The following is a 21,521-nucleotide window of genomic DNA, read 5'->3' as shown; positions in this document are numbered from 1 at the left end:
TATTAGACCTCAGTTGTGTTCACTTCCCATACCTGTATATTCCAAGTCCTGCCACACAATGAAATGTTAGGACTCATGTCAACAACAGACAAGATTAAATTAGTCACCAAAACTACAGTCATCTACAACCATCAGATTTATTCATGTGTCTGGGGAAAAAAAACAGTTACCACAGTAACAGGCTGTCCTACTGAAGGAGTGAGGGGACAAACAGGCAACGTGCACGCCAACTAGGACAGAACAAGAGCTCGCATGTATAAATACAGACGTTACACGAAGCCAAGCGGAGGAGAAGCAGGCAGGACTGGACACTGGAGGGCCTCTTGTGGTGGGGTCCTGATCTGCCTGGTCTCTACCCCTCTAGGGATCCAGACGCCATGGCATCCTGGTAAGACGGCCCGCCCTCCTTCTGGTCCGGGAACAGCTTGATGAGGTCATCAATACGCAGGATGGTGATGGCGGCCTCTGTGGCAAACTTGAGGCTCTTGGTCTTCACCATGGTGGGCTCGTACACGCCTGCCTGGCGGTTGTCGCGGGGCTTGCCATTCACCAGGTCCAGACCAATCCTGGAAGGGTGGGGTGGTTACAGAATGGATCATTTGCAATGTCATGTCAGAAAACACAATAGCAACCACTTTAGATGTTCCATTTCTGATTTTCCCTTTTTGTTCAAATATGTCATAAACAGACTGTAGAGACGTTTTACTGACCACTTGAGGTTCTTGCGTTCGGGGTTGACCTGGGCCTCGTTGTGGAAGGCACGGAGCTTGGCCACCAGGTCAGTGGAGTCCTGGGCAGCGTTCACTGCCAGGGTCTTGGGGATGATGAGGAGAGAGCGGGCAAACTCTGCTATGGCCAGCTGCTCACGAGAACCCTGCAGAGAGATTGGTACAGTTAGGACCAACAGATTCACTCGTTTATGATGACCAGTTCTCCAGGGAACCTGCTCAATGGCAGTCTTGGATAAACTTGGAAGGATATGAAAGACCAGAGTGGTTGAACATGCCGCCACAACGCAGGCTCCCTGCCCCAGCACTTACCATGCTGGTGGCGTAGTTCTCCAGGTAGATGGACAGAGCTGCCTCCACAGCGCCCCCTCCTGGCACCACAGACTTGGACTCCAGCACCCTCTTCACCACACACAGGGCATCGTGCAGGGAGCGCTCCATCTCATCACACATGAAGTCGTTGGCCCCACGCAGGATGATAGAGGCGGATGTATTGGCTTTAGTACTGAGAGTGAGAGAGGTGAGGGGAAAAAAAAGATAATGAGAAAGGGGGAGGGGGATGTGATGAGTGGGTGGGAGAGGAGAGATTGGGGAAAAGGGAGAATAAAAACCAGACCATGTTCCACATATGCTCATGCAGAACAAGTACAGCAGGTAGACGAAAGGGCGAGACTCTTCCTGAGAGAAGCGACATACTTCTTGATGAGGATGAGCTCGTCGTCACACAAGCGCTCCTGCACCACCTCCTCGGCCTGGCCCAGCATGGTGGCCTCGAAGGTCTCCTCTCCCTCCAGGTTAGACAGGGATGGACAGAGCGTGGCTGGGGAGGGACACAGCATGGAGGTTACTGCTGATGCACACATCCCCACAGTCTGCTCACAGGGCTCAGTCATCATCTCTTTTACATCCTTTCCTCCCTGCTTTACACAATCTCTGGTTTGGTACACATGCGCACGTTTGTGAATTTGTGACCTACCTCCGGTTGCCTTGGCGATGCGTTTGAGGTCCCTCTTGAGCACCCTCCTGACGGCCATGGCGCCCACATCTACAAAGTACTTGAGGCACATGTCGTCGATGCCTCCCGTGGTGAGGATGACGTTGGCGCCGGACGCCAGAATCTTCTGGATCCTCTCCTTGGTGATGTCAGACTCCCTGAGGCGGACGTTCGGATGGTCATTAGACAGTGTGGGGGAAACAGACTGCAGATCGGCCCAGACAGCATGCATGGACTGTGAGGGCATACCAGCATGAGGTCTGACATCAACACCATATTACTGGCGAGGTTGTGCAGCCCACAGTCATTGAGGCAGCAGCTCAGAGAGGAGCAGCAGCCTTGACTGTGGGCTGGCTGCTTTCTCCCACGCGTATCACTGAGTACACCACAGAACAGGTGTCACAGCAAATGTAAATGGGAACACCAGAATCAAAAAGCCAGCTGATGTGAGAGCGAGTACCTCTGTCTGATCTGGTCCAGCTTCTCTGGGTCGTTGATGACGACCTGGACGCCCATCTTCATCTTGGTCTTCTGGAGGCTGAAGTCCAGACAGGCCACCTTGGCGTTGGTCACTCGCTTCACCATGCCTGGGGGAAGGGAGACACCAGGTCAGTGTAACCACACAAACTACCAACCCAAACAATCCTTTCAACCATGCCTGATGAAGGAAATGGTTAAGTTTAACCACATAGCCTAGTGAACACCTTACATTTTCATTACATGTAGTCATTTAGCAGACGCTCTTATCCAGAGCGACTTACAGTAAGTACAGGGACATTCTCCCCAAGGAAAGTAGGGTGAAGTGCCAGGGCTCGACAATAACGATGGCCTGGGGCCAGTTAAAAGTAACGTCGGGACAGTTAAACTAGCAAGTCACTGGCCCGATCGGGCCACTGCAAATTATTGATTGAAAAAAATGTTTGCATTGTAAAAGTTAACATCCTTCATATGTTTTGCTATCTGCTAAATGCATAAATAACTTTGCAGCTCGTGGGGCAAACAGTTGGCAAATCAAGAGTTGAGTAGTGAGTGACGACTGGTTGTCAAATTGTAATTCTCTAATGTCGATACATTTTTTAACAACTGGCGCGAGACAATAAAGTGAAGATGGCAGCAAAGTAGAGCTACGAGCTCAAACGGAGGCAACTTTTTTTTTATGGAACGAAGATGCAATACCAATCGAAAACAATACCTGACCAGCCATGCTAGCAGACAGCACCTGGTTTGCGTGACAGCTAAGCGGATGGTTGACAATCCATCTTCGAGGCCGTTGACCATGCTGGTCAGTTGTCAGGAATTTAAATGTAGATGCCCATCGTGTTATTGCACGACTTATAACAACGGCATATCACGTAATTAAGACTAGCCGTTCGTCTCGTTCCCCCAGGCTATTGAACTGCAGCAGAAGAATGGTGTCGACTTGGGTACCTAGTATCATACTGATGAAATGCTATGGAAGCTTTTATATATATTAGCATTGAGGGACCAGAGGTTTCAGTTTCAGCCAGCCAGAGTTGTGCAGAGATAGCTGTCAGCAGGGAAGAGAGCACGCCATGTTTGAGGTTAAAAGTCAATTGTTTTGTTGACTATTACCTTTTAATTTTGTATCACTAGAAATGTGATTTCATTTGAGTTCTTTTTATATCCAGGATGTGTTTAATAAATGGTTAAACATGTTAACAGAATAACACAACTTATAAGTCTTTGGTTTTGTTGTAACAATGATAAATTACAACTTTTGGAGGGGGGGCCAGTAAAAACTGTCTTGGGGCCAGTAAGTTTCAAACCCACTGACCCGATGGGGCCAGTGCCAAAAAATGTTAATGTTGAGCCCTGAGTGCCTTGCCCAAGGACACGTCTTTTTTCACACGGCCAGAATCGAACCGGCAACCTTCTGAGTAATAGCCCGAATCCCTAACCGCTCAGCCATCTCCCTCCCTCCGACCTTACCTGAGGGATGGACACCCACCCACTAAACTCCATAAACACCAGCTGACAACTCTCCCCAGTCCCACCCAAACACACAATCATGGTACACCATCACATATGTAATGCTAACTGACCCATAGGCATAAAGAAAGTGTATTGCATCATACTGTTTAGACTAGGCATTTGCCTACAGTATGTCTGGCCAGAGAAGTAGAGTCACAAGTTCATCCAAGAAGCACTGCAACAGCCTACCTCTCAAGTCAGGTCTAATATCTCCCACGCGTATCACTGCATATGCCACAGGAATCAGCATAACAGTAAATTTAAATGGGAATTGGTGAAACAGACATGCCCACACACAGGATAGTTATAAGAACTGCATACAGTTCCCTGTTCACACAAAACACCTCAAACTAAGTACAAAGCCACACATATTACAGGAAAAAGGTACCTTGTGATCCTACTGTGCAGTTGACAGCATATCCGTTGACCAGGAAGCTCTCCTTCTGACTGCGTCCATGTGCCTTCAGCACGTTCACCGAGTTGATGGGGTAACGGGCCACGCCCTTCCCATCCACAAACTTCACCGCGAGGGCGGCGTCCACAACCATGTTGGCGAAGAAGTCAGCGTCACTGAGGTCAGGGGTCAAGGGGCATTTGTCCTTACTGGGTGATAACAGAATAATTACAGGAGGAACTGAATCCTGATGGTCTATCTCTACCCCATTAGCCTATGCTGCTCAGAGGAAAGAGACTTGTTTAATAAAAACATTCAAAATGCCAATCATGAGAGCTGTGGTCTTTACTGAGAAGAAAGGATACACTCCGATGATCTTGGAGGACATCGAGGTCTTGGCTGCATTGACCAGACACTCCCTCCCCAGGTCGTCTGTTCCAATGGTGAGGTTCTCATTGATGTAGCGCACAGCCTCTCTGTGGACAGAAGGCTACGTTAGGTCACTGAAGTGAGGAGCCCTCACAATGAGAGTAAACATGCCTCATTAGTTGACTTGTGTGAATTAAGGCAATACTGGATATATTTTCCATAAAAGCTGATCTGAACCATTTTGGGACATGAGGTTTATTGAGGCAGTGTATAAGGACAAGAGCTGGAACAATTACTATTTATAAATACCGTTAAACACTCAAGTATACCTGTGTCACTCGCTGCGACTACATCAGTGGAACAGTTCCATAATTGCCAACTGCTTGGGTTTATGGGATATGTGATAATGGCGATGTCTGTGTGTATCCCTACTTGCAGGCCAGACGGTATCCACTGATGACTGATGTGGGGTGGATCTTCTGCTTCACCAGCTCGTCCGCACTCTTCAGCAGCTCTGCTGCGATGATGACCTGCACCAGACAACAATGCTGAGCAGACAGACCAAGTATTCCATCATCTAGGAACGCAGACATTGATCTAGTGGTCGTTCAAACTTGTGCCGTAGTTTCATATAGAGGTAGCAGAAGAAAGGCTGCGTCAACCCCTTCAGACAACGACGGACAGTCTCTCTATCCTGTTAGCATAGCCAATCATCCGTGGAGGAAGCAGATGAGTGGTACTATAACAGGAAGTGGATCCAACTTTTTTCCAATATAGATATATCCCCACCAACTGTCAGTGAGTTGAAAGCATCAATATACAGTTGGTAGGAGAGCTTCAATGGACTAAAGATCTTGCTTGGAACATTTACCCGCAACACTTCCACCTCCATAGTCAAAGTTGGACCTTTGAAAATAGTACCAAAGTAGCCAAGTCCATTTGCCCACAGCCTAGGGGAGCAGCTGTCTGCTGTACTCACCACTGAGGTGGTCCCGTCCCCAACCTCTTTGTCCTGCAGTTCAGCCAGCTCACACAGGACCTTGGCTGCAGGGTGCTCTACCTCAAGCAGCTTCAAGATCGTCGCTCCGTCGTTGGTGATGGTCACATCCTTGAAGATAAACACGAGATTGTTGTGATGAAAAATTATACTGTCTGATGTACTTCCAAGCTCATGCACATATAATTGATAATACATGGGGAACACTAACCCCAATGTCGTCCACCAACATCTTGTCAAGCCCAACTGGGCCCAAGGAGCTCTTGACGATGTTGGCGATGGAAGATGCGGCCATGACTGTCAGAGGGAAATTGACAAAGAAACAGACTAATAAAATGGCGACTAACCTCTCCAGCATTTCTTGAAAAACGGGCCATACAAATTAAGTTCCTTTTTTTAGGTGAACCCTCTTGCTTGCTAAAACAAGAAATTATAGTCTATTAACTTAAGACAAAGTATCCTGTCATTTAACTAGGAGAGGCAGTTAAGGCCTGCCGCACCTTGCTATAACAGTGTTCTTTCTACCCCGTTAGCATAGCCGTTCATTCAAGAAGATGTGCATGAACGGTACTAAAACGGGACCCACCCAAGCAACAGCTTTTAGTGCAGACGAACTAGAATACAACTTAAAAGCTATTGGCTAGCTAAAAAGGATTTAAGTAATGACTCCACCGCTGCTACTAGCCAACGCTAAGTGGTTACCTTGCAATACGCGACTCTGCAAAGCCATTTAACTGTAGTTATGCACGTATGCTCAACAAGCCAACACGTTTGTTGGTAGTGATGAGCACTCATCTCGCAGTCAGCATTGTGTCATAGCGGAGATTGTGAATCCTAACAATCAGTAAACCGGGATATGCCTTGCTGACTGGCTAGCTATAAAGTAGCTTAGCATGGGAGAGGCAACGCAAAATCTGCACGTGCTACACAGCTTTGCCGAACACGCTCTCCTACTTTTAAGTTTGACCGGTCCGACTCTAACTCTAAACATAAACTATTACAAAAATAACACTTACCATTTTGAGTCCGAATGGACTCGCCACTCGTTCTCTGACCGAGCACGTTCAACGGACCGTCCAATAACGACATTTTGGACGAGTAGAAGAGAGAAGAAAGGAAGCGGTGAAATGCACTATGGGTAGCCGTGTGGCGCAGGGAGTTTTGGGTTGATAATGCGTTTGACAGAATGTTCGAGAACAAAACGTGATCACTTTAATTAAAACTGTGTGGACGATTGTACTATATTAATACAATTTAAAAGTAATTATATATTGTTCAAAATATTTGCCTTTCATTTAGCTTGTCTTCATCTTATGTTCTTTGATTAACTACAGTACCAGCAATCTTTCTGGGTCTTGTTTAAATTCCTTGACGGGCGCCCTCTGTTGTTAAAACATGACTCGTGTCGCGCCTGTTCCCCTTCCTTGCGCATGCGCGAAATCATGACGTTTTCTCTTGTTGCTTGGTTGAGCTGAATGGGATTAATATAATAGCGTGTGTTAGTTTATAGTGTACTCTACCTACTATCCATGAGATATAGCAATACAGGCCATTTATAACCAGCATCACTGTATTGCTGTATTTACAAACATTGAGAACACAGGGGCAACAGATTTCCCTGGAGGTTTTAGATACTTAGATACTGTATATTACAGTCTGGCCATTTATAAAGCAATTCAGTAATGCTGGTGATGTATGTTACTGTGATCATTATGTATAACACGTTTCATCTATACATCAGTCTTTTACAGTGAGATCACAGGGGGAACAGATTTCCCTGGAGTCCTGAGGAAAGTGGTTCCCCCCCTGTATATTACAGTCTGGACATTTATAAAGCAATTCAGTGATTCTGTTGATGTATACTGTACTGCTTTATAAATGGCCTGTATTGCTATACCTCATGGATAGTAGGTAGAGTACACTATAAGCTAACACACACACAATTATATTAATCACATTCAGCTCAACCAAGAAACAAGAAAAAACGTCATGATTTCGTGCACACGCAAGGAAGGTGAAACAGGTGAGACTGAATTCTCCAGAACACCATCTTGAGCAACTTTTGATAATAACGTTGATGGGGCTACCGCTCAATGACCACCTGAGACAGAAACCAAGGTTCTGCTTAATACCCTTGTCCACCTTGTAAATAATATAGTGATGTGTGATTACTGGAATTTTATTGTTGTTGTATTTAAAAAAAATGAACACCAGTTCACATTTTTCATAAAAATATTTTACACAAATTACTTCTTTAGATGAGATTCTTGTATTCTTATGCTATCTGTAATGGGCTTGTTTGCTTGAGTTTGTGTGTGCTAGTGTTTGAGACAGAATCTTCATGGTCATTTGAGCGTGGTAATGATCCATCGGTGTCATACTTTTTAGTCATCTGTTTAGTGCAGTAAGAATCAGAGCCACAAGTTTTATTTTAAATTGTGTTTATTTATTGTCTCCAATACATTTGTTTTCTTGAGCAATGACAACTAGGCAGTTAAAAAAATAACAGTACACTTAACTTAAAAATAAAAGCATTATAAGCAAACCTATTGCGTACAAGAATAACTTTCCTAAAATGTACATCTTTACAAAGTGTTTACAAGTCAAATGTAAAATAAAAAATAAAAAAGTGCAAGAGTCAAATTCAATGAAGGTTGACAATCCCCACCAGTGAAACAAAGAACATAAAACGTACAAGGAAAAGGTATATAAACAAATGAAACATACTTCATATTCTTAAGTTGTTTTGGGTGCTTTTTCTACCTTGATATGAATAGAAGGCCATGATATTGTGCATTCCAACTTTTCATGAATTAATTATTCTTTCCTCAGATAACCTGATTAAACAGTGCACGTGATAAGATGCAAACATTTTCTGGTAAATTCACAGTCAACATACAAACCAAATTTAGTGTCCCAAAATCGAACTTTCAAAATAAATACATTTTACGTTAATTTACAAACTGGCGGTGGCCTTTCATATAACAGTGATGAGGGAGGGTTAAGTAACAGGTTTATTCAGAAATAAATAAATAAGACAAGAAATGCCATAAGCATTCAACAAAAACACAGGGGACAGAAAACTACAAACAGATGCAGTGTCTGTGTGTGTGTGTGTGTATTACTGTGTGTACTAACTGCTCTTTCAGACATAGAAGGAAGTGTATGGGGTATCAGTAGTAGTGAGTGATGCTACATGAGTGCCCCATGTAAACGAGTAAAGAAAATCTGACCCGACAGATTGTGAGTTTGAAGAAAAATATACACCAAATACAGTACTGTGAAATTAAAAAAAAAGCTCTCACCCTAATGTTTTTCTTTATGGTCCCTGTTTAAAACAAAGCTGAAATTAGATAAAATTATACATGTTCTGCCTCTTAAGATATTGCATATATGTAATGCAATCTAATAATTGTGGACCAACCCTATCCACATTTTTTGACTCGCAATCAGATTGAAAAAGAATGGAGAACTCCTATTGCTTCTTAGTGAACATCTGAAATATCAATCTACTGTTTATCCATTTTAGAGGACTTTGTTTAAAGCACATTACCTACTGATGACTAAGGTGGTAGAGTAGGTAGAGAAATTACAGAAAAAAAACATTTAGCCTTATTTATTGTACAGTGCATGTCTGATTTCCAGATGTACAGTATATTGAACCTAATGAATTCTGCAGTTCAGAAAGAAACAAAGTCATCCTCTTTTATTGATATAACTGCTGATAAAGTTAGCATAGCTGATACTAGCCTATTATGCAGAAGGGCTACTGGCTAACCTCTTAAGCTGCTCATTCCGTCACCAATAGACCTAAAATATGCACAGTTCAAATATTGCAGCTGAAACTATGAGCATCATCTTTCTGACATGGGGGTAAGCTCAGCCACAAAAGTCCAAATATGCTAAAAGAACCATCAAAATTGACTCTCTTTTTCCACAAGAGAGTCCAGGTTGTATTCTAAAAACATACATTCTAAAAATATGCCTGTGAATAATTGTAGCAACATAACCCCCAATATCAAGAGTCATTTTCTCGTTGCAGGTGCTTCTATCTATTTATTGATGGCTAAAAGGACGAACTGGATCACACCATACCCTCTCAATGGGCAGAACTGTACTCTGTACACTTCCAAGCTGTCTGTCGTGTATAGAAATCTGCTAGTTATGTATCCTTTACTCAACATCACTGAAAAAAATCGACATTTGCCTGCATGGTATCTATGAGAAAGCCTGATTACTTGATATCCCTTTGAACCCTTCCATCCACCTCATATACAGAACTGTATCTGTGGATCCCACCACTTCTGCAGGTGTTATTAAAATGGACAAAAACTTATTGACATGGAACGGCACTTCCAGGTGTGAGGTGCAATGGTGGACAACTAGCTTCCCCGTCATTCCTAGTCCTATGTTACCATGATTACAATGGAAGACCAGGAAAATTATTGGCTGTGTGACTTTGGCAAAGCAGCAGTATGCAGAATGTAGTGAAATGTATGTTGATCATCCAGACATATGTGCTGTGTGATATCAACCATATGTCTGTGTATAATGTGCCCACTGTGTCTGGCAAATCCATGTGTCTTGATAAAATGGGAGAAGGAGCAGTGTGCATGTTCCCTGGGTTCTAATACCTGTATGTCATTTGTTGTCATGATAATTCAGGCCAAGCAGCAGATCCAGTACTCATATAATATGCCCATGCAGTGCATTTGCCATTTTACGAAGTTGGTAGAGTGTGTTTTTGTTTGTTTCTTTTGGTTGTTACGGTGACTCAAGCAAAGCTGCTGGAGCTGAGACACTGGAACTTCTCTCGCAGCGACTGGACAATGGTGGTCTGGTTCTGGTTCTGGGGTTCAGCCCACAAGTACTGCTGCAGACGCTCCCGGTCCAGAGAGCTCAGGGGGTGGCAGGACCTGGCCGGCGTGGAGGGAAGGCTCTGGGACTGGCCCTGGACAGCAGGCCTGTGGCTCCGATCCGAGAGAGCCACCAAGGATCCTCCGTTCTTCTGCGAAGGCATCGGCGCCGTCATGCTGCGTTCCGTCTCTTCCTCCGAGCGGATCTCCACATAGTCATCGTCGTCGTCATCGTCGCCGTTGTCCTTGAAGTTGGCCAAGTAGTTCTGGGTGGCCTGGAGCATGCTCAGTGCAGAGTTCCGGTTGAGGACCACCACCTGTTGACCATCCTGAAGGGTCAGCTCTGACTGACCACAACTGGACCGCTCCGGGAGGCTGTGTTGCCGCCCCGCCTGACCCAGACTGGGGATCTTGAGCCTCTCTGCCATAGACTCATTATAGTTGAACACTATGCGGTTCTGGTTCTGGTTGTGGTTGTTTTCCTTTTGCACCTGCTGTTCTCCCAGTGAGCTGACTGATTGGCAGCGGTTGTAAGGAGAAGTCTTAGGGGGGGTAGTGGAGGAGGAAGGAGAAGGGGAGTTGAAGGAAGTATTCCTCTTGATGGAACTGTATATGTGCTCCTCCTTCTCACTGGGTGCTGACACACAGGTGCTCCATCGCTGGGTGGGCGGGGAGGTGGGCGGGGGAGGGAGGGTCTTGAGGGCAGGTACAGAGCAGGCAGGGGTGAGCCTGTGCTGGGGGGTGGAGGCCCGTGTGCCCCCGCCCTGGCTAGGCCAGTCTGATATGAAGCTAGCCAGCTCTCCATTGCTGTAGGTGGAGTGGAGCCAGTCCTCCCCCAGGAAGGAGCTCTCAGGCATGGAGGGGGAGGAGGAGAGACCTGGGTGGGAGTGGTGGGGGGTGGGGGAGGTCGGAGGTTCTCTAAACATCACTTGGTCATACAGCTGGGAGTACTCTGCTAGCCTGGTACCTATGGCCAGAAAAAGAGAGGGATGAAGAGAGAGAGAGAGAAATAGAGATGGAGAAAAACGGAGGAAAAGAAAGAATACATGGATGAAAATCAACAATGTGAAAATGTAAGTGTCAGTATTTTAAGATGTCTGTGTATTTATTTTATGGTGTCAGGTCATCTTATTTATATTACCTATGGCTGCGCCCCCCTGCTTCTTCTCCTCCAAGATGTCGGCCAGGTCCTTGTGCTTCTTCTCTGCGCGGGGTCGGCCGCAGGCCTCACCAGGGTCCATGCTCCTCATCCTGAGCAGCTGATTGGCCCTCTTGATCTTCTGGCTATACTGGCGCGCCATCAGGAACACCCGGTTCTTGGACTTGTCCATCAGGTCCATTTCCACAGACTCCCCAAGGAGCAGGGAGGAGGAGGCCAGTGGGGAGTTCAGTCCGGCCAGCTCCCCGGGGAACAGGCTGTGGAGATCCCTGAGGGGCGGCTGCTGGAGCTGCCGATCCCGCTGAGGGGGTTCTCTCTGGGGGGGCAGCTCCCCCAGCTCGTCATCCTCCAGACGGAAGCTTCCGCTGCTGAGGCGGGCCAACTTGTTGCGGATGCTCTTGACCGTGCCGGGGAGGGGCTCGGGGGTGGCGGGCAGGGAGAGCGACGGGGGACGGGAGGAGGGATCCTCGTCCTCGAAGGTGGCCTCTCGGAGAAGCTCGGGGATGTTGAGGATGGGGATGGTGAAGGACCGAGGAAGGGGGGTGGCGGATGGGGGGGTGGGATTGAGGTGGTGTGCTGGGGGGCTCTTGGTGGGGGAGCTGCGTGACGGGGGGCTGGTTGCCTTTTTTGGGCTGTTCTTGAGCGAGGACGGTTTCTCGGGGGACACGCCGGCACTCACAGGGAAAGCGGCAGGGAGGCGGTCTGCTTTCTTCTCGTTGACCTTGATGTAGTTCTCCAGGTCGTTCCAGATCTCGTCCACCTGCTCAGACATCCTGTCGCCTGTGTGAGAACGCTGGGAGAACGTCTCTGAGGCAGATGAGGACGAGTAGTCTGGTTCAGAAGTCCTCAGAGCAGCGTGGGAGTCCATCACCTCGTCATCCCCAAAATGGAGACTCTCCTCAGACACAAACCCACCCAAGCTCTCACAGCCAGTAAGGTCAGGCTCCGAGGCCAGTAAACTGTCTCTCTCTGGTTCCTGCCTGCCTCCACTCTCCTCTCCTTTCTTTTTCTTCTTCTCCACGGGCGGAAGAGGCTCTCTGAAAAAGAGGGTGTCATAGATGTTCTCTTCCTCCACGATCTTCAGCTCGCTTGTCCCCAAGGGCGACACCTCCGGGGCAGACGAGCAATTACTGTCTGTATAGCTATCTGGTACAGCTACAGTCTCCTTGGAGCTTCTTGCCTCTGAGTTTGGGCCCTGGGAGCCCTGTGCGTCTCTGGATGTCTGTTTCATGGACTTCCTACTCTCCTGGTCCCTTCGGATGAGCCCCATGCTCTTCAGATCATCGTAGCTGATGTTGTCGTAGACGTTCTCGATGTCGTCGATCGTCAGCTGTTCCGCCGATGACGACCCTGAGATCTCGTTGCTGGAGGATTCGGAATGGATCACTTCCAGGTCGTTCTCGCCGTGGGGTCTGGTGTCATCGTCTGGGCTCTGGGGAACCTCCGAGCCCTTCTCCCCCACGCTGCTGGCCCTGCGCAGAAGCCTGTCCCCAGAGGACGGGGGGTCTATCTGTACCGTGGGCACCTGGTCCAAGTGCCAGCTACAGGGTCGGGGGGTGTGCCTGGGCGAGGATGGGACCTCGGACTTCTGGGATGCCACCACTGGTGTTTCTGGGTCTGCCGGCCCGCTGGGCTCGGTGGGCACGAACATCTGGTAGATGTCCTCCTCGTCCTCATCGGGCAGCATGGTGCTGTTCTGGCGTGTCGGGAACATAGCCCGGCGCACACGGTGGTCCGCCCAGATGTTCCCCACGGACTGGGGGTTGCCTCCCGGCACCAGCAGGGAGGAGAGGTGGGGGTCTGGGGGCTCCTCAGTCACATGGGGGGTCCTGAGAAGAGGGGGGTGCTCCTTCAAGGATTCCTTAGCGGCCTGGAAACATGGAGGAGGAGGAAGAGAAAGAGGAGAAACAGGAGATCAGGAGGAGGGAAACAAAGAGGATGAGTGAGCACTTCAATGTTTGACTTTTCCATATTCATGTTACCGTACTTTGTTTTTACCTAAGCCTTTGCAATGCATACATCTTATCTTTTCTGAACTATAAACCTCTATCTAAAGTAGTGGAGATAATGGCGTCTATCCACGGTAACAAATGTCATGTTTTGGCATTGGTCCAGGATCTCAGCTGTTACCTTAAGGTCTGTGGGACTCATGTTGAAGCTCTTCCATTGGTCCATGCTGTCCACAGACACCTGAGGGTTCAGCCTCTTCCTGCTGCTCTTTCCTGGCACTTGCAGCCTTTTCCCCATGCCCTGCACACACATGAATAACAGCACACTTCAAACTGCTGTTTACATACATCCTACATCCACAATAAACACAATTTTCAAAGAGGTGCACTAAGCTGACTCACCAGGCCACTATCATCTTCATCGTCAGCGTCCTGTGGATGTGGCTCCTCCCCTTCCTCCCTGTCGCTGTGGTCGTAATGGTCCCCAGGGTCCAGGGACTCCTGCGATTGGTTGACGAGACTGCGGCTGCGGCCAATGGTGCCCAGAGCCAGCTGGGACACGGGGGACAGTAAGGTGGCGCCCAGACTGGTCCTCTAGAGGGCGACAGAGAGACGAGGTCAGGGCATGGTAAGAAATGTGTTGGAGAGAGAAGATTATTCTTTTTTTGGACCAGGTTGATCTATGCTCACCTTCTGCCCATCTGAGGTCTTGGCGTTCTTCAGTAGTTTGGACAAAGGTTCTAAGGAGAGAGACAGAGAAAGAGAGAGGCCCTGGATCAGTCAGTGTGGCTCTTGTGTACTGACACTGACACTGTACATTACAGGATACGGAAGCACTTTCTATTTCTTATAGTTCTAATTATTTCTAGCGAGGCGGCTCACCCTTCCTACGTGCCCGACGAGGGGTGGGGCCCTCCTTGGTGTGGGGAGAACCTTTCTTGTCTCCATCAGGGCTGTAGTGGAACCCTGGGTGGTCTGTGGAAACCGAAGGAGAAGAATATTAATGTTGCTCTGCCACAAGGAATGTTTTCATTCAGTATTAAAATAATTGTATGTACAATAAATACTTACGCATTGCATCCATCTCCAATATGGCCTGCTTGGCCTGGAAGGAAAAAGTAGAAGGTATTTGAACAAGTTCCACAAGAGTGCGCCAGTCACTTTCTCTTAGCCGGGTCAGGCAACTTTACAAGCATAAAGTTTTACAAGTGATCCCTTTATTGTAATTACAATGAAACCTCTCAACAATTTCCTCCAGACAAAAAAACAACAACATGATTTTCCACTTGTACCGCAGCCAGAGAGGAATGGAGGAAGGACAGACAGAGCAGTACTGTGAGAGAAAGACAAGAGAAAGAAAGCCATAGAGATGAGAGATGGCATGATGGAAAAGAAAGAGAGCGTGCACAAAACAGGAGGAGGAGACGAGAGAGAGAGAGAAAAGAGACACTAAGACAGACAGAGAGAGAGAGAGAGAGAGAGAGAGAGAGAGAGAGAGAGAGAGAGAGAGAGAGAGAGAGAGAGAGAGAGAGAGAGAGAGAGAGAGAGAAAGGGAGTGCGAGGTAAGAGATCAATTGAGTGGTAGGAGAAAGAAAGGGCTAAATTGTGCACGTTGTGGGACGAGAGAGGACAAGCTCTAACCTTGGCTGGGATTTTGGCCGGGTGGTTTTCAAGGATGAGTCTTTTCAGGTGCAGGATCCACATACGCTTGTCCTGTTGGGACTTAGCCTGGAGAAGGGGGAGGGGGGGGGGCAGCACAACACCGCAACAGCACACGCCACAGAGAGCAGAGAACAAGAAAACACATTAGACTGGAGGGCTTAACAAAAAGGCGTAGCAGAAAATTAGAACAAACCCAAATGAATTGGGGATATGGCTTTCTACCTCTCTGTTGGCTAACTTGCATAACACACATGAGCCTGTACTTTGAAGTTCATTCCCACAAACACTTAAAGAAAAACAGCTATTCTTGCTTCAGGCCCTCAGGCTATAGAACGTGTCTGAGCATTCCTGGAGTCAGACCGGACCGGACCGAGACATGGAAACAGATAGGCCAGGGGTCATGGGAACTGCTGTACCAGGTACTATCTAGGCCTTGCATGAGATGTAATAATGTTTAAGATTTTATCCCAAAGCGGAAAAAGCAAATATGTCTGCTTAAGCTGAAGCCTTGGCAGTATGGGATGATTGTGTCAGGCTGTCCTGTAGGGATGGATCATGGAAGGGTTGTTTACCTGGACAGTGTGTTGGAGTTTGGGGTTCTTGTAATGGAACACACTGAAGCTCATTGGTTCCTTAGGGATGACTTCCACCAACATCAGGTTACAGCACTGCAACGACAAACGCACACACACTTAAGACCCATTCTTTTTCTAGAGTGGTGCATCTCCTCCTCAATCTCAATTATCTTTAAGTTTAAACTACTGGGCGGGGGAAGGGGGGGGGCGTGGTTGTTGATCATGTGACTGTACTGCGAGTTTGGTTAGGTGACTCACCAGGATATGGGCCTTGTAGGTGTAGGCCTCCTCCCGCTTCTTGGTGACCAGCAGCAGCTTGTCGAACAGGAAGAGCGTGCGCTCATTCTTCGCTCTCTGCAGACGAAAGGTTCCCTCTAGGACCAGCTCACCGTAACCAATCAGATCAGGCCCCTTCCAGTTGGTTAGCAGACTTTGGATTTCCTAGGGAGAGAGAGGTGGAGGGATGGAGGAGGAGGGAAAGATGGAGGAGGGAGAGGGGAAGGAGAGATGAAGGGAGGGTAACAGAGGGAGAGATGAAGGGAAGGGAGTTGGAAGAAGGAGGAACAACAACAAAGAGTGAGATGAGAAAGGTCAAGCGGACACAATACACCAATCAGCACCATGCCAAGGGTGCTGGATAGAGAAGAGCTCATTCCCCCTGATCCTCTCCTCCCTGATCCTGAGGAAGTGCAGTCTCACACATTCCTGCACTCATCTGACCTGCAAGCAGACTAAAGCAACAGTTTCTCTTTTATCTGGCCTCGTTATGCAAGGTCATCATTAGTTAGGGGAAACAGCATGTTGTGTAAGAGGACCCAGACTGGGCAGGACTGTGGTGGATCAGTTGGCAGAAGTCTGAACCTGCACACCACCCGACCTGACTGAACGCACCCCACACCACCCGACCTGACTGAACGCACCCCACACCACCCGACCTGACTGAACGCACCCCACACCACCCGACCTGACTGAACGCCCACCACCACCAGAAATCTGCTGCCCTCCATGGAGTTTGGACGGCTTTCCAGTGTGTTTGTGTGTTTTGTTCTGTAGGATAGACCCTATGGTCACACATGTTAGTGTGTATGACAGTGTGTGTGTGTGTGTGTGTGTGTGGGTACCTGCAGTCTGACAGCGTGCTCGTGCTTCCTCTTCATGTCGTTGATATGCCAGGCTACTCTCTGCATGGTGTCGATGGCCTCCAGCACCACAGTGTATCTCTCTGTGTCCTTCTCCATGTGGCTCGCTATCTCCTGCTCAGCACGGGAAACACACACTGGGGTCAGAGGGCTGCATATACACACACACATGCTAACACGCACACACGTGGCCATATGGTTGTCCCAACAGGACATGCAGACACACGAGACAAACCCCCCCCCCCCCACACACACACACAGCCTGGGGGCCTTATGATCCATGTGACCAGGTGTGACATGGTTATGAATGCTTACATGGCTACAGCAGAGAAACTGGAGGATTCAGATATGGACTGCTTCACTGGATAACTGTTTCTTACTGGTCTAACACATTTTATAAACACATGCCGTTTGTTGTTGACTGTGTTCTTGTGCTGGAGTGTGTACTTCTTTGTGAGACATACATTATGGGAATGTGTGTGTGCTAGATTTGTGTGCATTTGTGTACGTATGCGTGTAAATAAATGTGTGTGACGTGCCTGTGCATGTGTGTGTGACGTACGTGTGTGTGTGTGTGTGTGTGTGTGTGACGTACATGCAGCAGAAGATGGTACTTGAGGATCCTCTGCACTGGTTTGAGCAGGTAGGAGCCCAGGGGCAAGGAGTGTCTCAGAGATTCCTGACGCTCCCGGAAAAACTTGGCCAACGCCTTGTTCCTCATACACTCTGTCAACACAGCTACCGACCTGGAGAGAAGGAGGAGAGGGAGAGGGAGATGAAGAGAGATAAATAGAGAAATTAAGGAAAGAGAGAAAGATGAAGTGGTAGAAGGGAAGAGAGAGAGGAAAAAGGGAGAGAAGAGAGAGATTAGAACAGAGAGAGAGAGAGAGAGAGAGAGAGAGAGAGAGAGAGAGAGAGAGAAGAGAGAGAGATGAAGGCTGAGGAAAAGTACAAACTAACCATCTTTGGCAACCGTGACCACAAACATATCAAATCTGATCAAAGACAATGTAATAATAAACACAAAAAGGACATTGCGTGCGCGTGCGGACACACACACACACACACCCACACACACACACACACAGTCCTTGGTGAGGACAGTGCCAGGTCATGCTAATGCTGGATCAGAGGATGTTTACTGGTCAGAGGATGAGGCCATATAGAGCATGAATTCCGCCTTACAGGGTGAGAACGTGTGTGTTCTTTATAGTATGGTTTTAAAGAAATGTCCAATTGTGCATGTGTATTCATTTGTATTCATGTATGTGTGTTCATGTTTGTGTGTCTATGTATATGCGTGTGTTCACATTCCAGTGCAGTTCTACACAGGGTTCACATTGTTCTGTGGGAAACCTGACCTGAGAGATACATCTGCAGACTCTGATCCTACTGTAAGAGACAGAGAGAGAGAGACAGAGAGAGAGAGAGAAAGAGAGATAGAGAGAGAGTGTGTGTGTGTGTGGATGTGTGTCGCGTGTGACCTTGGTGGGGTTCACCAGCTGTGTGAGGGTGTGGGTCAGGGTTGCTGACAAGAGCCTATTCATACACACACCCATGTGTGCGCGCACACACACTTAAGTATTATTGGACTCAATATTAACTACTACAGTAAATACATTGGCCATTATAATTCTACTGAGGCAACATTCTACAAAGGAGCTTGAAGGAAAGATGATTGTGTATGTGTGTGCACGTTGCTGACAATGCATCAGAACAATTGTGAAACCCAGTACACCTATAATAGCTTCATTAAAATTGGCCTCAATATGATTCTCCCTCTCCCACCCACACACACACACACACACACACACACACACACACCCTTGTAAGGTCTCCCATTACGAGGCGGCGCTCAGACAATGAGGAATAAAACATTAAAGGCGCTGAGCATGATACTGTGACGGGTGTAATACCATTTGTCATACTGGGAGTATAACTCTGTCAACAGAGAAGGGAGGGAGGGAGGGAGGGACAGAAAGACAGAGAGACAGAGAGACAGAGAGACAGAGAGGAAGTGAGCGAAAAAGGCAGGAAACTAGAAAGAAAGATATTAAAAGGAGTGAGAGATAGGGATAGGAAGAGAGAGGGACGAACGAAAGAGCCGGTGGGGCAAGAGAGAGAGCCTGAGGTGTTAACTGCCAGTAGACAGCTTGACTCCTGTACAGCAGGCTTGTGGAGGCTGTGTGGGCTCTGTGGAGATAGATGGCCTGGTACACTGACACTCCACACACAATGGAGCTACATGAGAAGCTGGGAGAGCGGCATGTGAGCCTGACAGAGACAGGATGACAATGGCGCTGTGATACAGAAGCCCCATTCATGCAGATTTGAATAAAAACTTCGACTAATATGCAAATGTGCACCTCCATAGCTTGTATGCACACAACCGCACACAGACACACGAACACAAAGACCGGTGTTGCTTTTTAATAAACAATAACCTGTTGCTGTGTGTTGGTTCTTACCTGGGGTAGTTGGTGCAGTACTGGGTGTAGATGTGGAATTCTTCACTCTGGAAACACAGACACACACAGGATTGATGACCATTCAAAAGGTTATGTGAACATTAGAGAACGAATGTGTATGTGTGTTTACAGTAAACGATAGTTCAAATAAGAAACTTGTTTTCCTCTCCCTCTACTCCTCCTCCTCCTCCTCCTCCCCAGACCCATCTCCTCCTACTGCAGCTCAGACCAGACAAGGAGAGCCAGTCCTCCAGGTTATGATTATCTGTACCAAGGACTTAAAGTCTCAGTCTGACCCTCAGTGGCCCCTCTGATGAAACATCCCCCAGTATTATAACTGTCCTCCAGGCCTCCCCTTTAATGGTGCCTTCTCCACCTCACATGCCTCTGTGAACATCAAAGACATCAGACGCAGCATGACTTATCAAAGCTGGAATGAACCACTCTCTCCTCCTCCTCCTCTCCCTCTCCCTGGTCACTACTTTCGTCCAGCTCACTCTTTGGAATCCGCATCCCTCTCTCTTCCGCTGAGCTAATACATCTCCTCTACAAGTTCATGCCATTCTTTCCCCTTCTCACGTTATTTGTGCTTTGTTGCTCTCCATCCCTCCCCTCTTTCTCCATAGGACTGAGTTCCACTGCTTACACACACACACACATACACACACTAATGCCATGCCTGGAGGTACTTGGTGGGAACAGTAGTAATTGAAGAGCAGAGCTACTCTAGTCTCCAGCAGTCTGCCCCCTCAGACCAGGACTAAGCACAACCAGATGTGTCACCATCGAGTTCTAATGACACACACACACACACACACACAGTTATAGCCCTCTAACCAAAACACACTTTTCTAATGCACTTATCTGGACATACATACCACACACACTCATGCCCGAAACCATACCACTCTGCATATAAACTTTTTAAAAGCTTTTTTTAATCATTTTTAGAACCCAAACAGCAAACCACTCTTCCTGAAATAGTCCAGATCTATAATATCCTGGCCTTGTAAAGGAGCCTGAGCTCATGTCGTCCCTGTGCCACAGCACCAGCACAGCAAGACTCTGTACATCAGGTTCTGAAACCAGAATGTGTAGACACCCTGGATCCTGTCAGAACATCCACACAGGCACAACTGTGGTTACCGCCAGGCTTTGATCTACTTGGACTGCATAACCCCCTACCCCTTCCACACACATCCACACAAAACACAAAACCCCATATATAATACAGTACAGCACACCCTCCGGACCTAGGAGAGAATCCTAACACTGAGTCTCTATCTACAGATGACATCACCAAAGACTAAGCTGATGGGCCATAGAAGGAGGTGAGTACTACATCTACAGTACACCCACTAGACTGGTGCACTGGAGAGACAGGTGTGGATAGGGCAGTCCTTCGCAGGCCAAGCTGATGTCATGTAAAAATAGATTAACGGTCCAGGTGGACAGTGACAGCCCTGGCCCCTGTACCGTCCTGTCCGGACCAGACAGCACTGGAGGTCCTGACGGGACCAGAGGCGGTCAGGTCCAGTTGGTTCAATGAGCCGTTAAATTCTGAAGCAGGAAAATGTGTCCCTGGGCTAGGCGATAAAATGTTGTGATTTCGTTATAATTGTTCTCTCCTGCCTCAGTCAGCAGGTATAAAAGGTTCCAAGACTGACTCAGCACTTTGGCTGGGTTTAGAGAACATCAGAATAGATGGCCAATTATCTCCGGGAGAGAGAGGGAGGGAGGAGCGAGAGAGGGAGCAGGATAGAGGGAAGGGAGAAGATAGGGAGGGAGTATAGGAAGAGAGGGAGGAGGGTGAGGGGGAGGGGAGACTGAGGAAGGCAAGAAAGAGAGGGATAGATAGGGGGAGAATGATTAACAATCTTTTATATTTTTTCCTCTCTCGTTTAAGTGCTTTGCAGAGTTGAGGTTAGCTTTTGTCTACTGCGTACGCGTGCGTCAGTTGAGTGGATACAATATCAGTGAAAAGAGTCGAGTTTCTTCAGTGTTTGTTTTTACGACACTAACTTACCATGACTAAGAGATACTTGGCCTTCTGGCTCCTAGAGACAAACCCCTGTCTCACTCTCACACACCTACTCCTCTTGGGTGCAGTTTGCATGTGATGGCTAGATGTTTCCAGTATGTGTGCTGGCCACTTACCAAACACCAGTTTATGACCAAACCACACAGATGGCTAGATGTTTCCAGTATGTGTGCTGGCCACTTACCAAACACCAGTTTA

At 47.6% G+C, this 21,521-nt stretch overlaps 2 protein-coding genes across 4 annotated transcripts in view; both read right to left on the bottom strand.

The window, feature by feature from the left end:
- Window positions 1-121: 121 nt before the first annotated feature.
- On the bottom strand, window positions 122-6,669 carry tcp1 (t-complex 1). The gene is made up of 12 exons (XM_062467013.1): window positions 6,491-6,669; window positions 5,686-5,771; window positions 5,457-5,585; window positions 4,910-5,007; window positions 4,474-4,584; window positions 4,103-4,284; window positions 2,183-2,309; window positions 1,705-1,880; window positions 1,425-1,548; window positions 1,041-1,233; window positions 711-874; window positions 122-566 (listed from the first exon to the last, which is right to left on the bottom strand). Exons 1-12 carry the CDS (start codon window positions 6,561-6,563, stop codon window positions 353-355), a joined length of 1,677 nt encoding a protein of 558 aa, XP_062322997.1. The 5' UTR covers window positions 6,564-6,669; the 3' UTR covers window positions 122-352.
- A 1,229-nt stretch (window positions 6,670-7,898) lies between these two features.
- The window catches only part of LOC134024531 (pleckstrin homology domain-containing family G member 1), a 45,057-nt gene continuing 31,434 nt past the window's right edge, over window positions 7,899-21,521 (bottom strand). For all 3 annotated transcript variants that reach the window (XM_062467009.1, XM_062467012.1, XM_062467010.1), the window contains exons 5-17: window positions 19,283-19,329; window positions 17,410-17,560; window positions 16,797-16,928; window positions 15,934-16,116; window positions 15,673-15,768; window positions 15,080-15,166; window positions 14,510-14,543; window positions 14,321-14,413; window positions 14,129-14,178; window positions 13,841-14,032; window positions 13,620-13,739; window positions 11,472-13,359; window positions 7,899-11,297 (exon numbers count right to left, since the gene is read on the bottom strand). In XM_062467009.1, the coding sequence (XP_062322993.1) occupies window positions 10,249-11,297; window positions 11,472-13,359; window positions 13,620-13,739; window positions 13,841-14,032; window positions 14,129-14,178; window positions 14,321-14,413; window positions 14,510-14,543; window positions 15,080-15,166; window positions 15,673-15,768; window positions 15,934-16,116; window positions 16,797-16,928; window positions 17,410-17,560; window positions 19,283-19,329 (4,122 nt within the window). In that variant the 3' untranslated portion in view covers window positions 7,899-10,248. The remainder of the gene's footprint in view (window positions 11,298-11,471; window positions 13,360-13,619; window positions 13,740-13,840; window positions 14,033-14,128; window positions 14,179-14,320; window positions 14,414-14,509; window positions 14,544-15,079; window positions 15,167-15,672; window positions 15,769-15,933; window positions 16,117-16,796; window positions 16,929-17,409; window positions 17,561-19,282; window positions 19,330-21,521) is intronic.

Source organism: Osmerus eperlanus, chromosome 8 (genome assembly GCF_963692335.1).
Source record: "Osmerus eperlanus chromosome 8, fOsmEpe2.1, whole genome shotgun sequence".
Classification (NCBI taxonomy): domain Eukaryota; kingdom Metazoa; phylum Chordata; class Actinopteri; order Osmeriformes; family Osmeridae; genus Osmerus; species Osmerus eperlanus.
This window is presented reverse-complemented; position numbering and strand designations above follow the sequence as displayed.

Coding starts and splice junctions, on each gene's coding strand:
- tcp1 (XM_062467013.1), bottom strand. CDS start 6,563: ATGTCGTTATTGGACGGTCCGTTGAACGTGCTCGGTCAGAGAACGAGT. Junction 5,586..5,685: donor TGTTGGTGGACGACATTGGG/GTTAGTGTTCCC, acceptor TTTATCTTCAAG/GATGTGACCATCACCAACGA. Junction 5,008..5,456: donor GGGACGGGACCACCTCAGTG/GTGAGTACAGCA, acceptor TGTCTGGTGCAG/GTCATCATCGCAGCAGAGCT.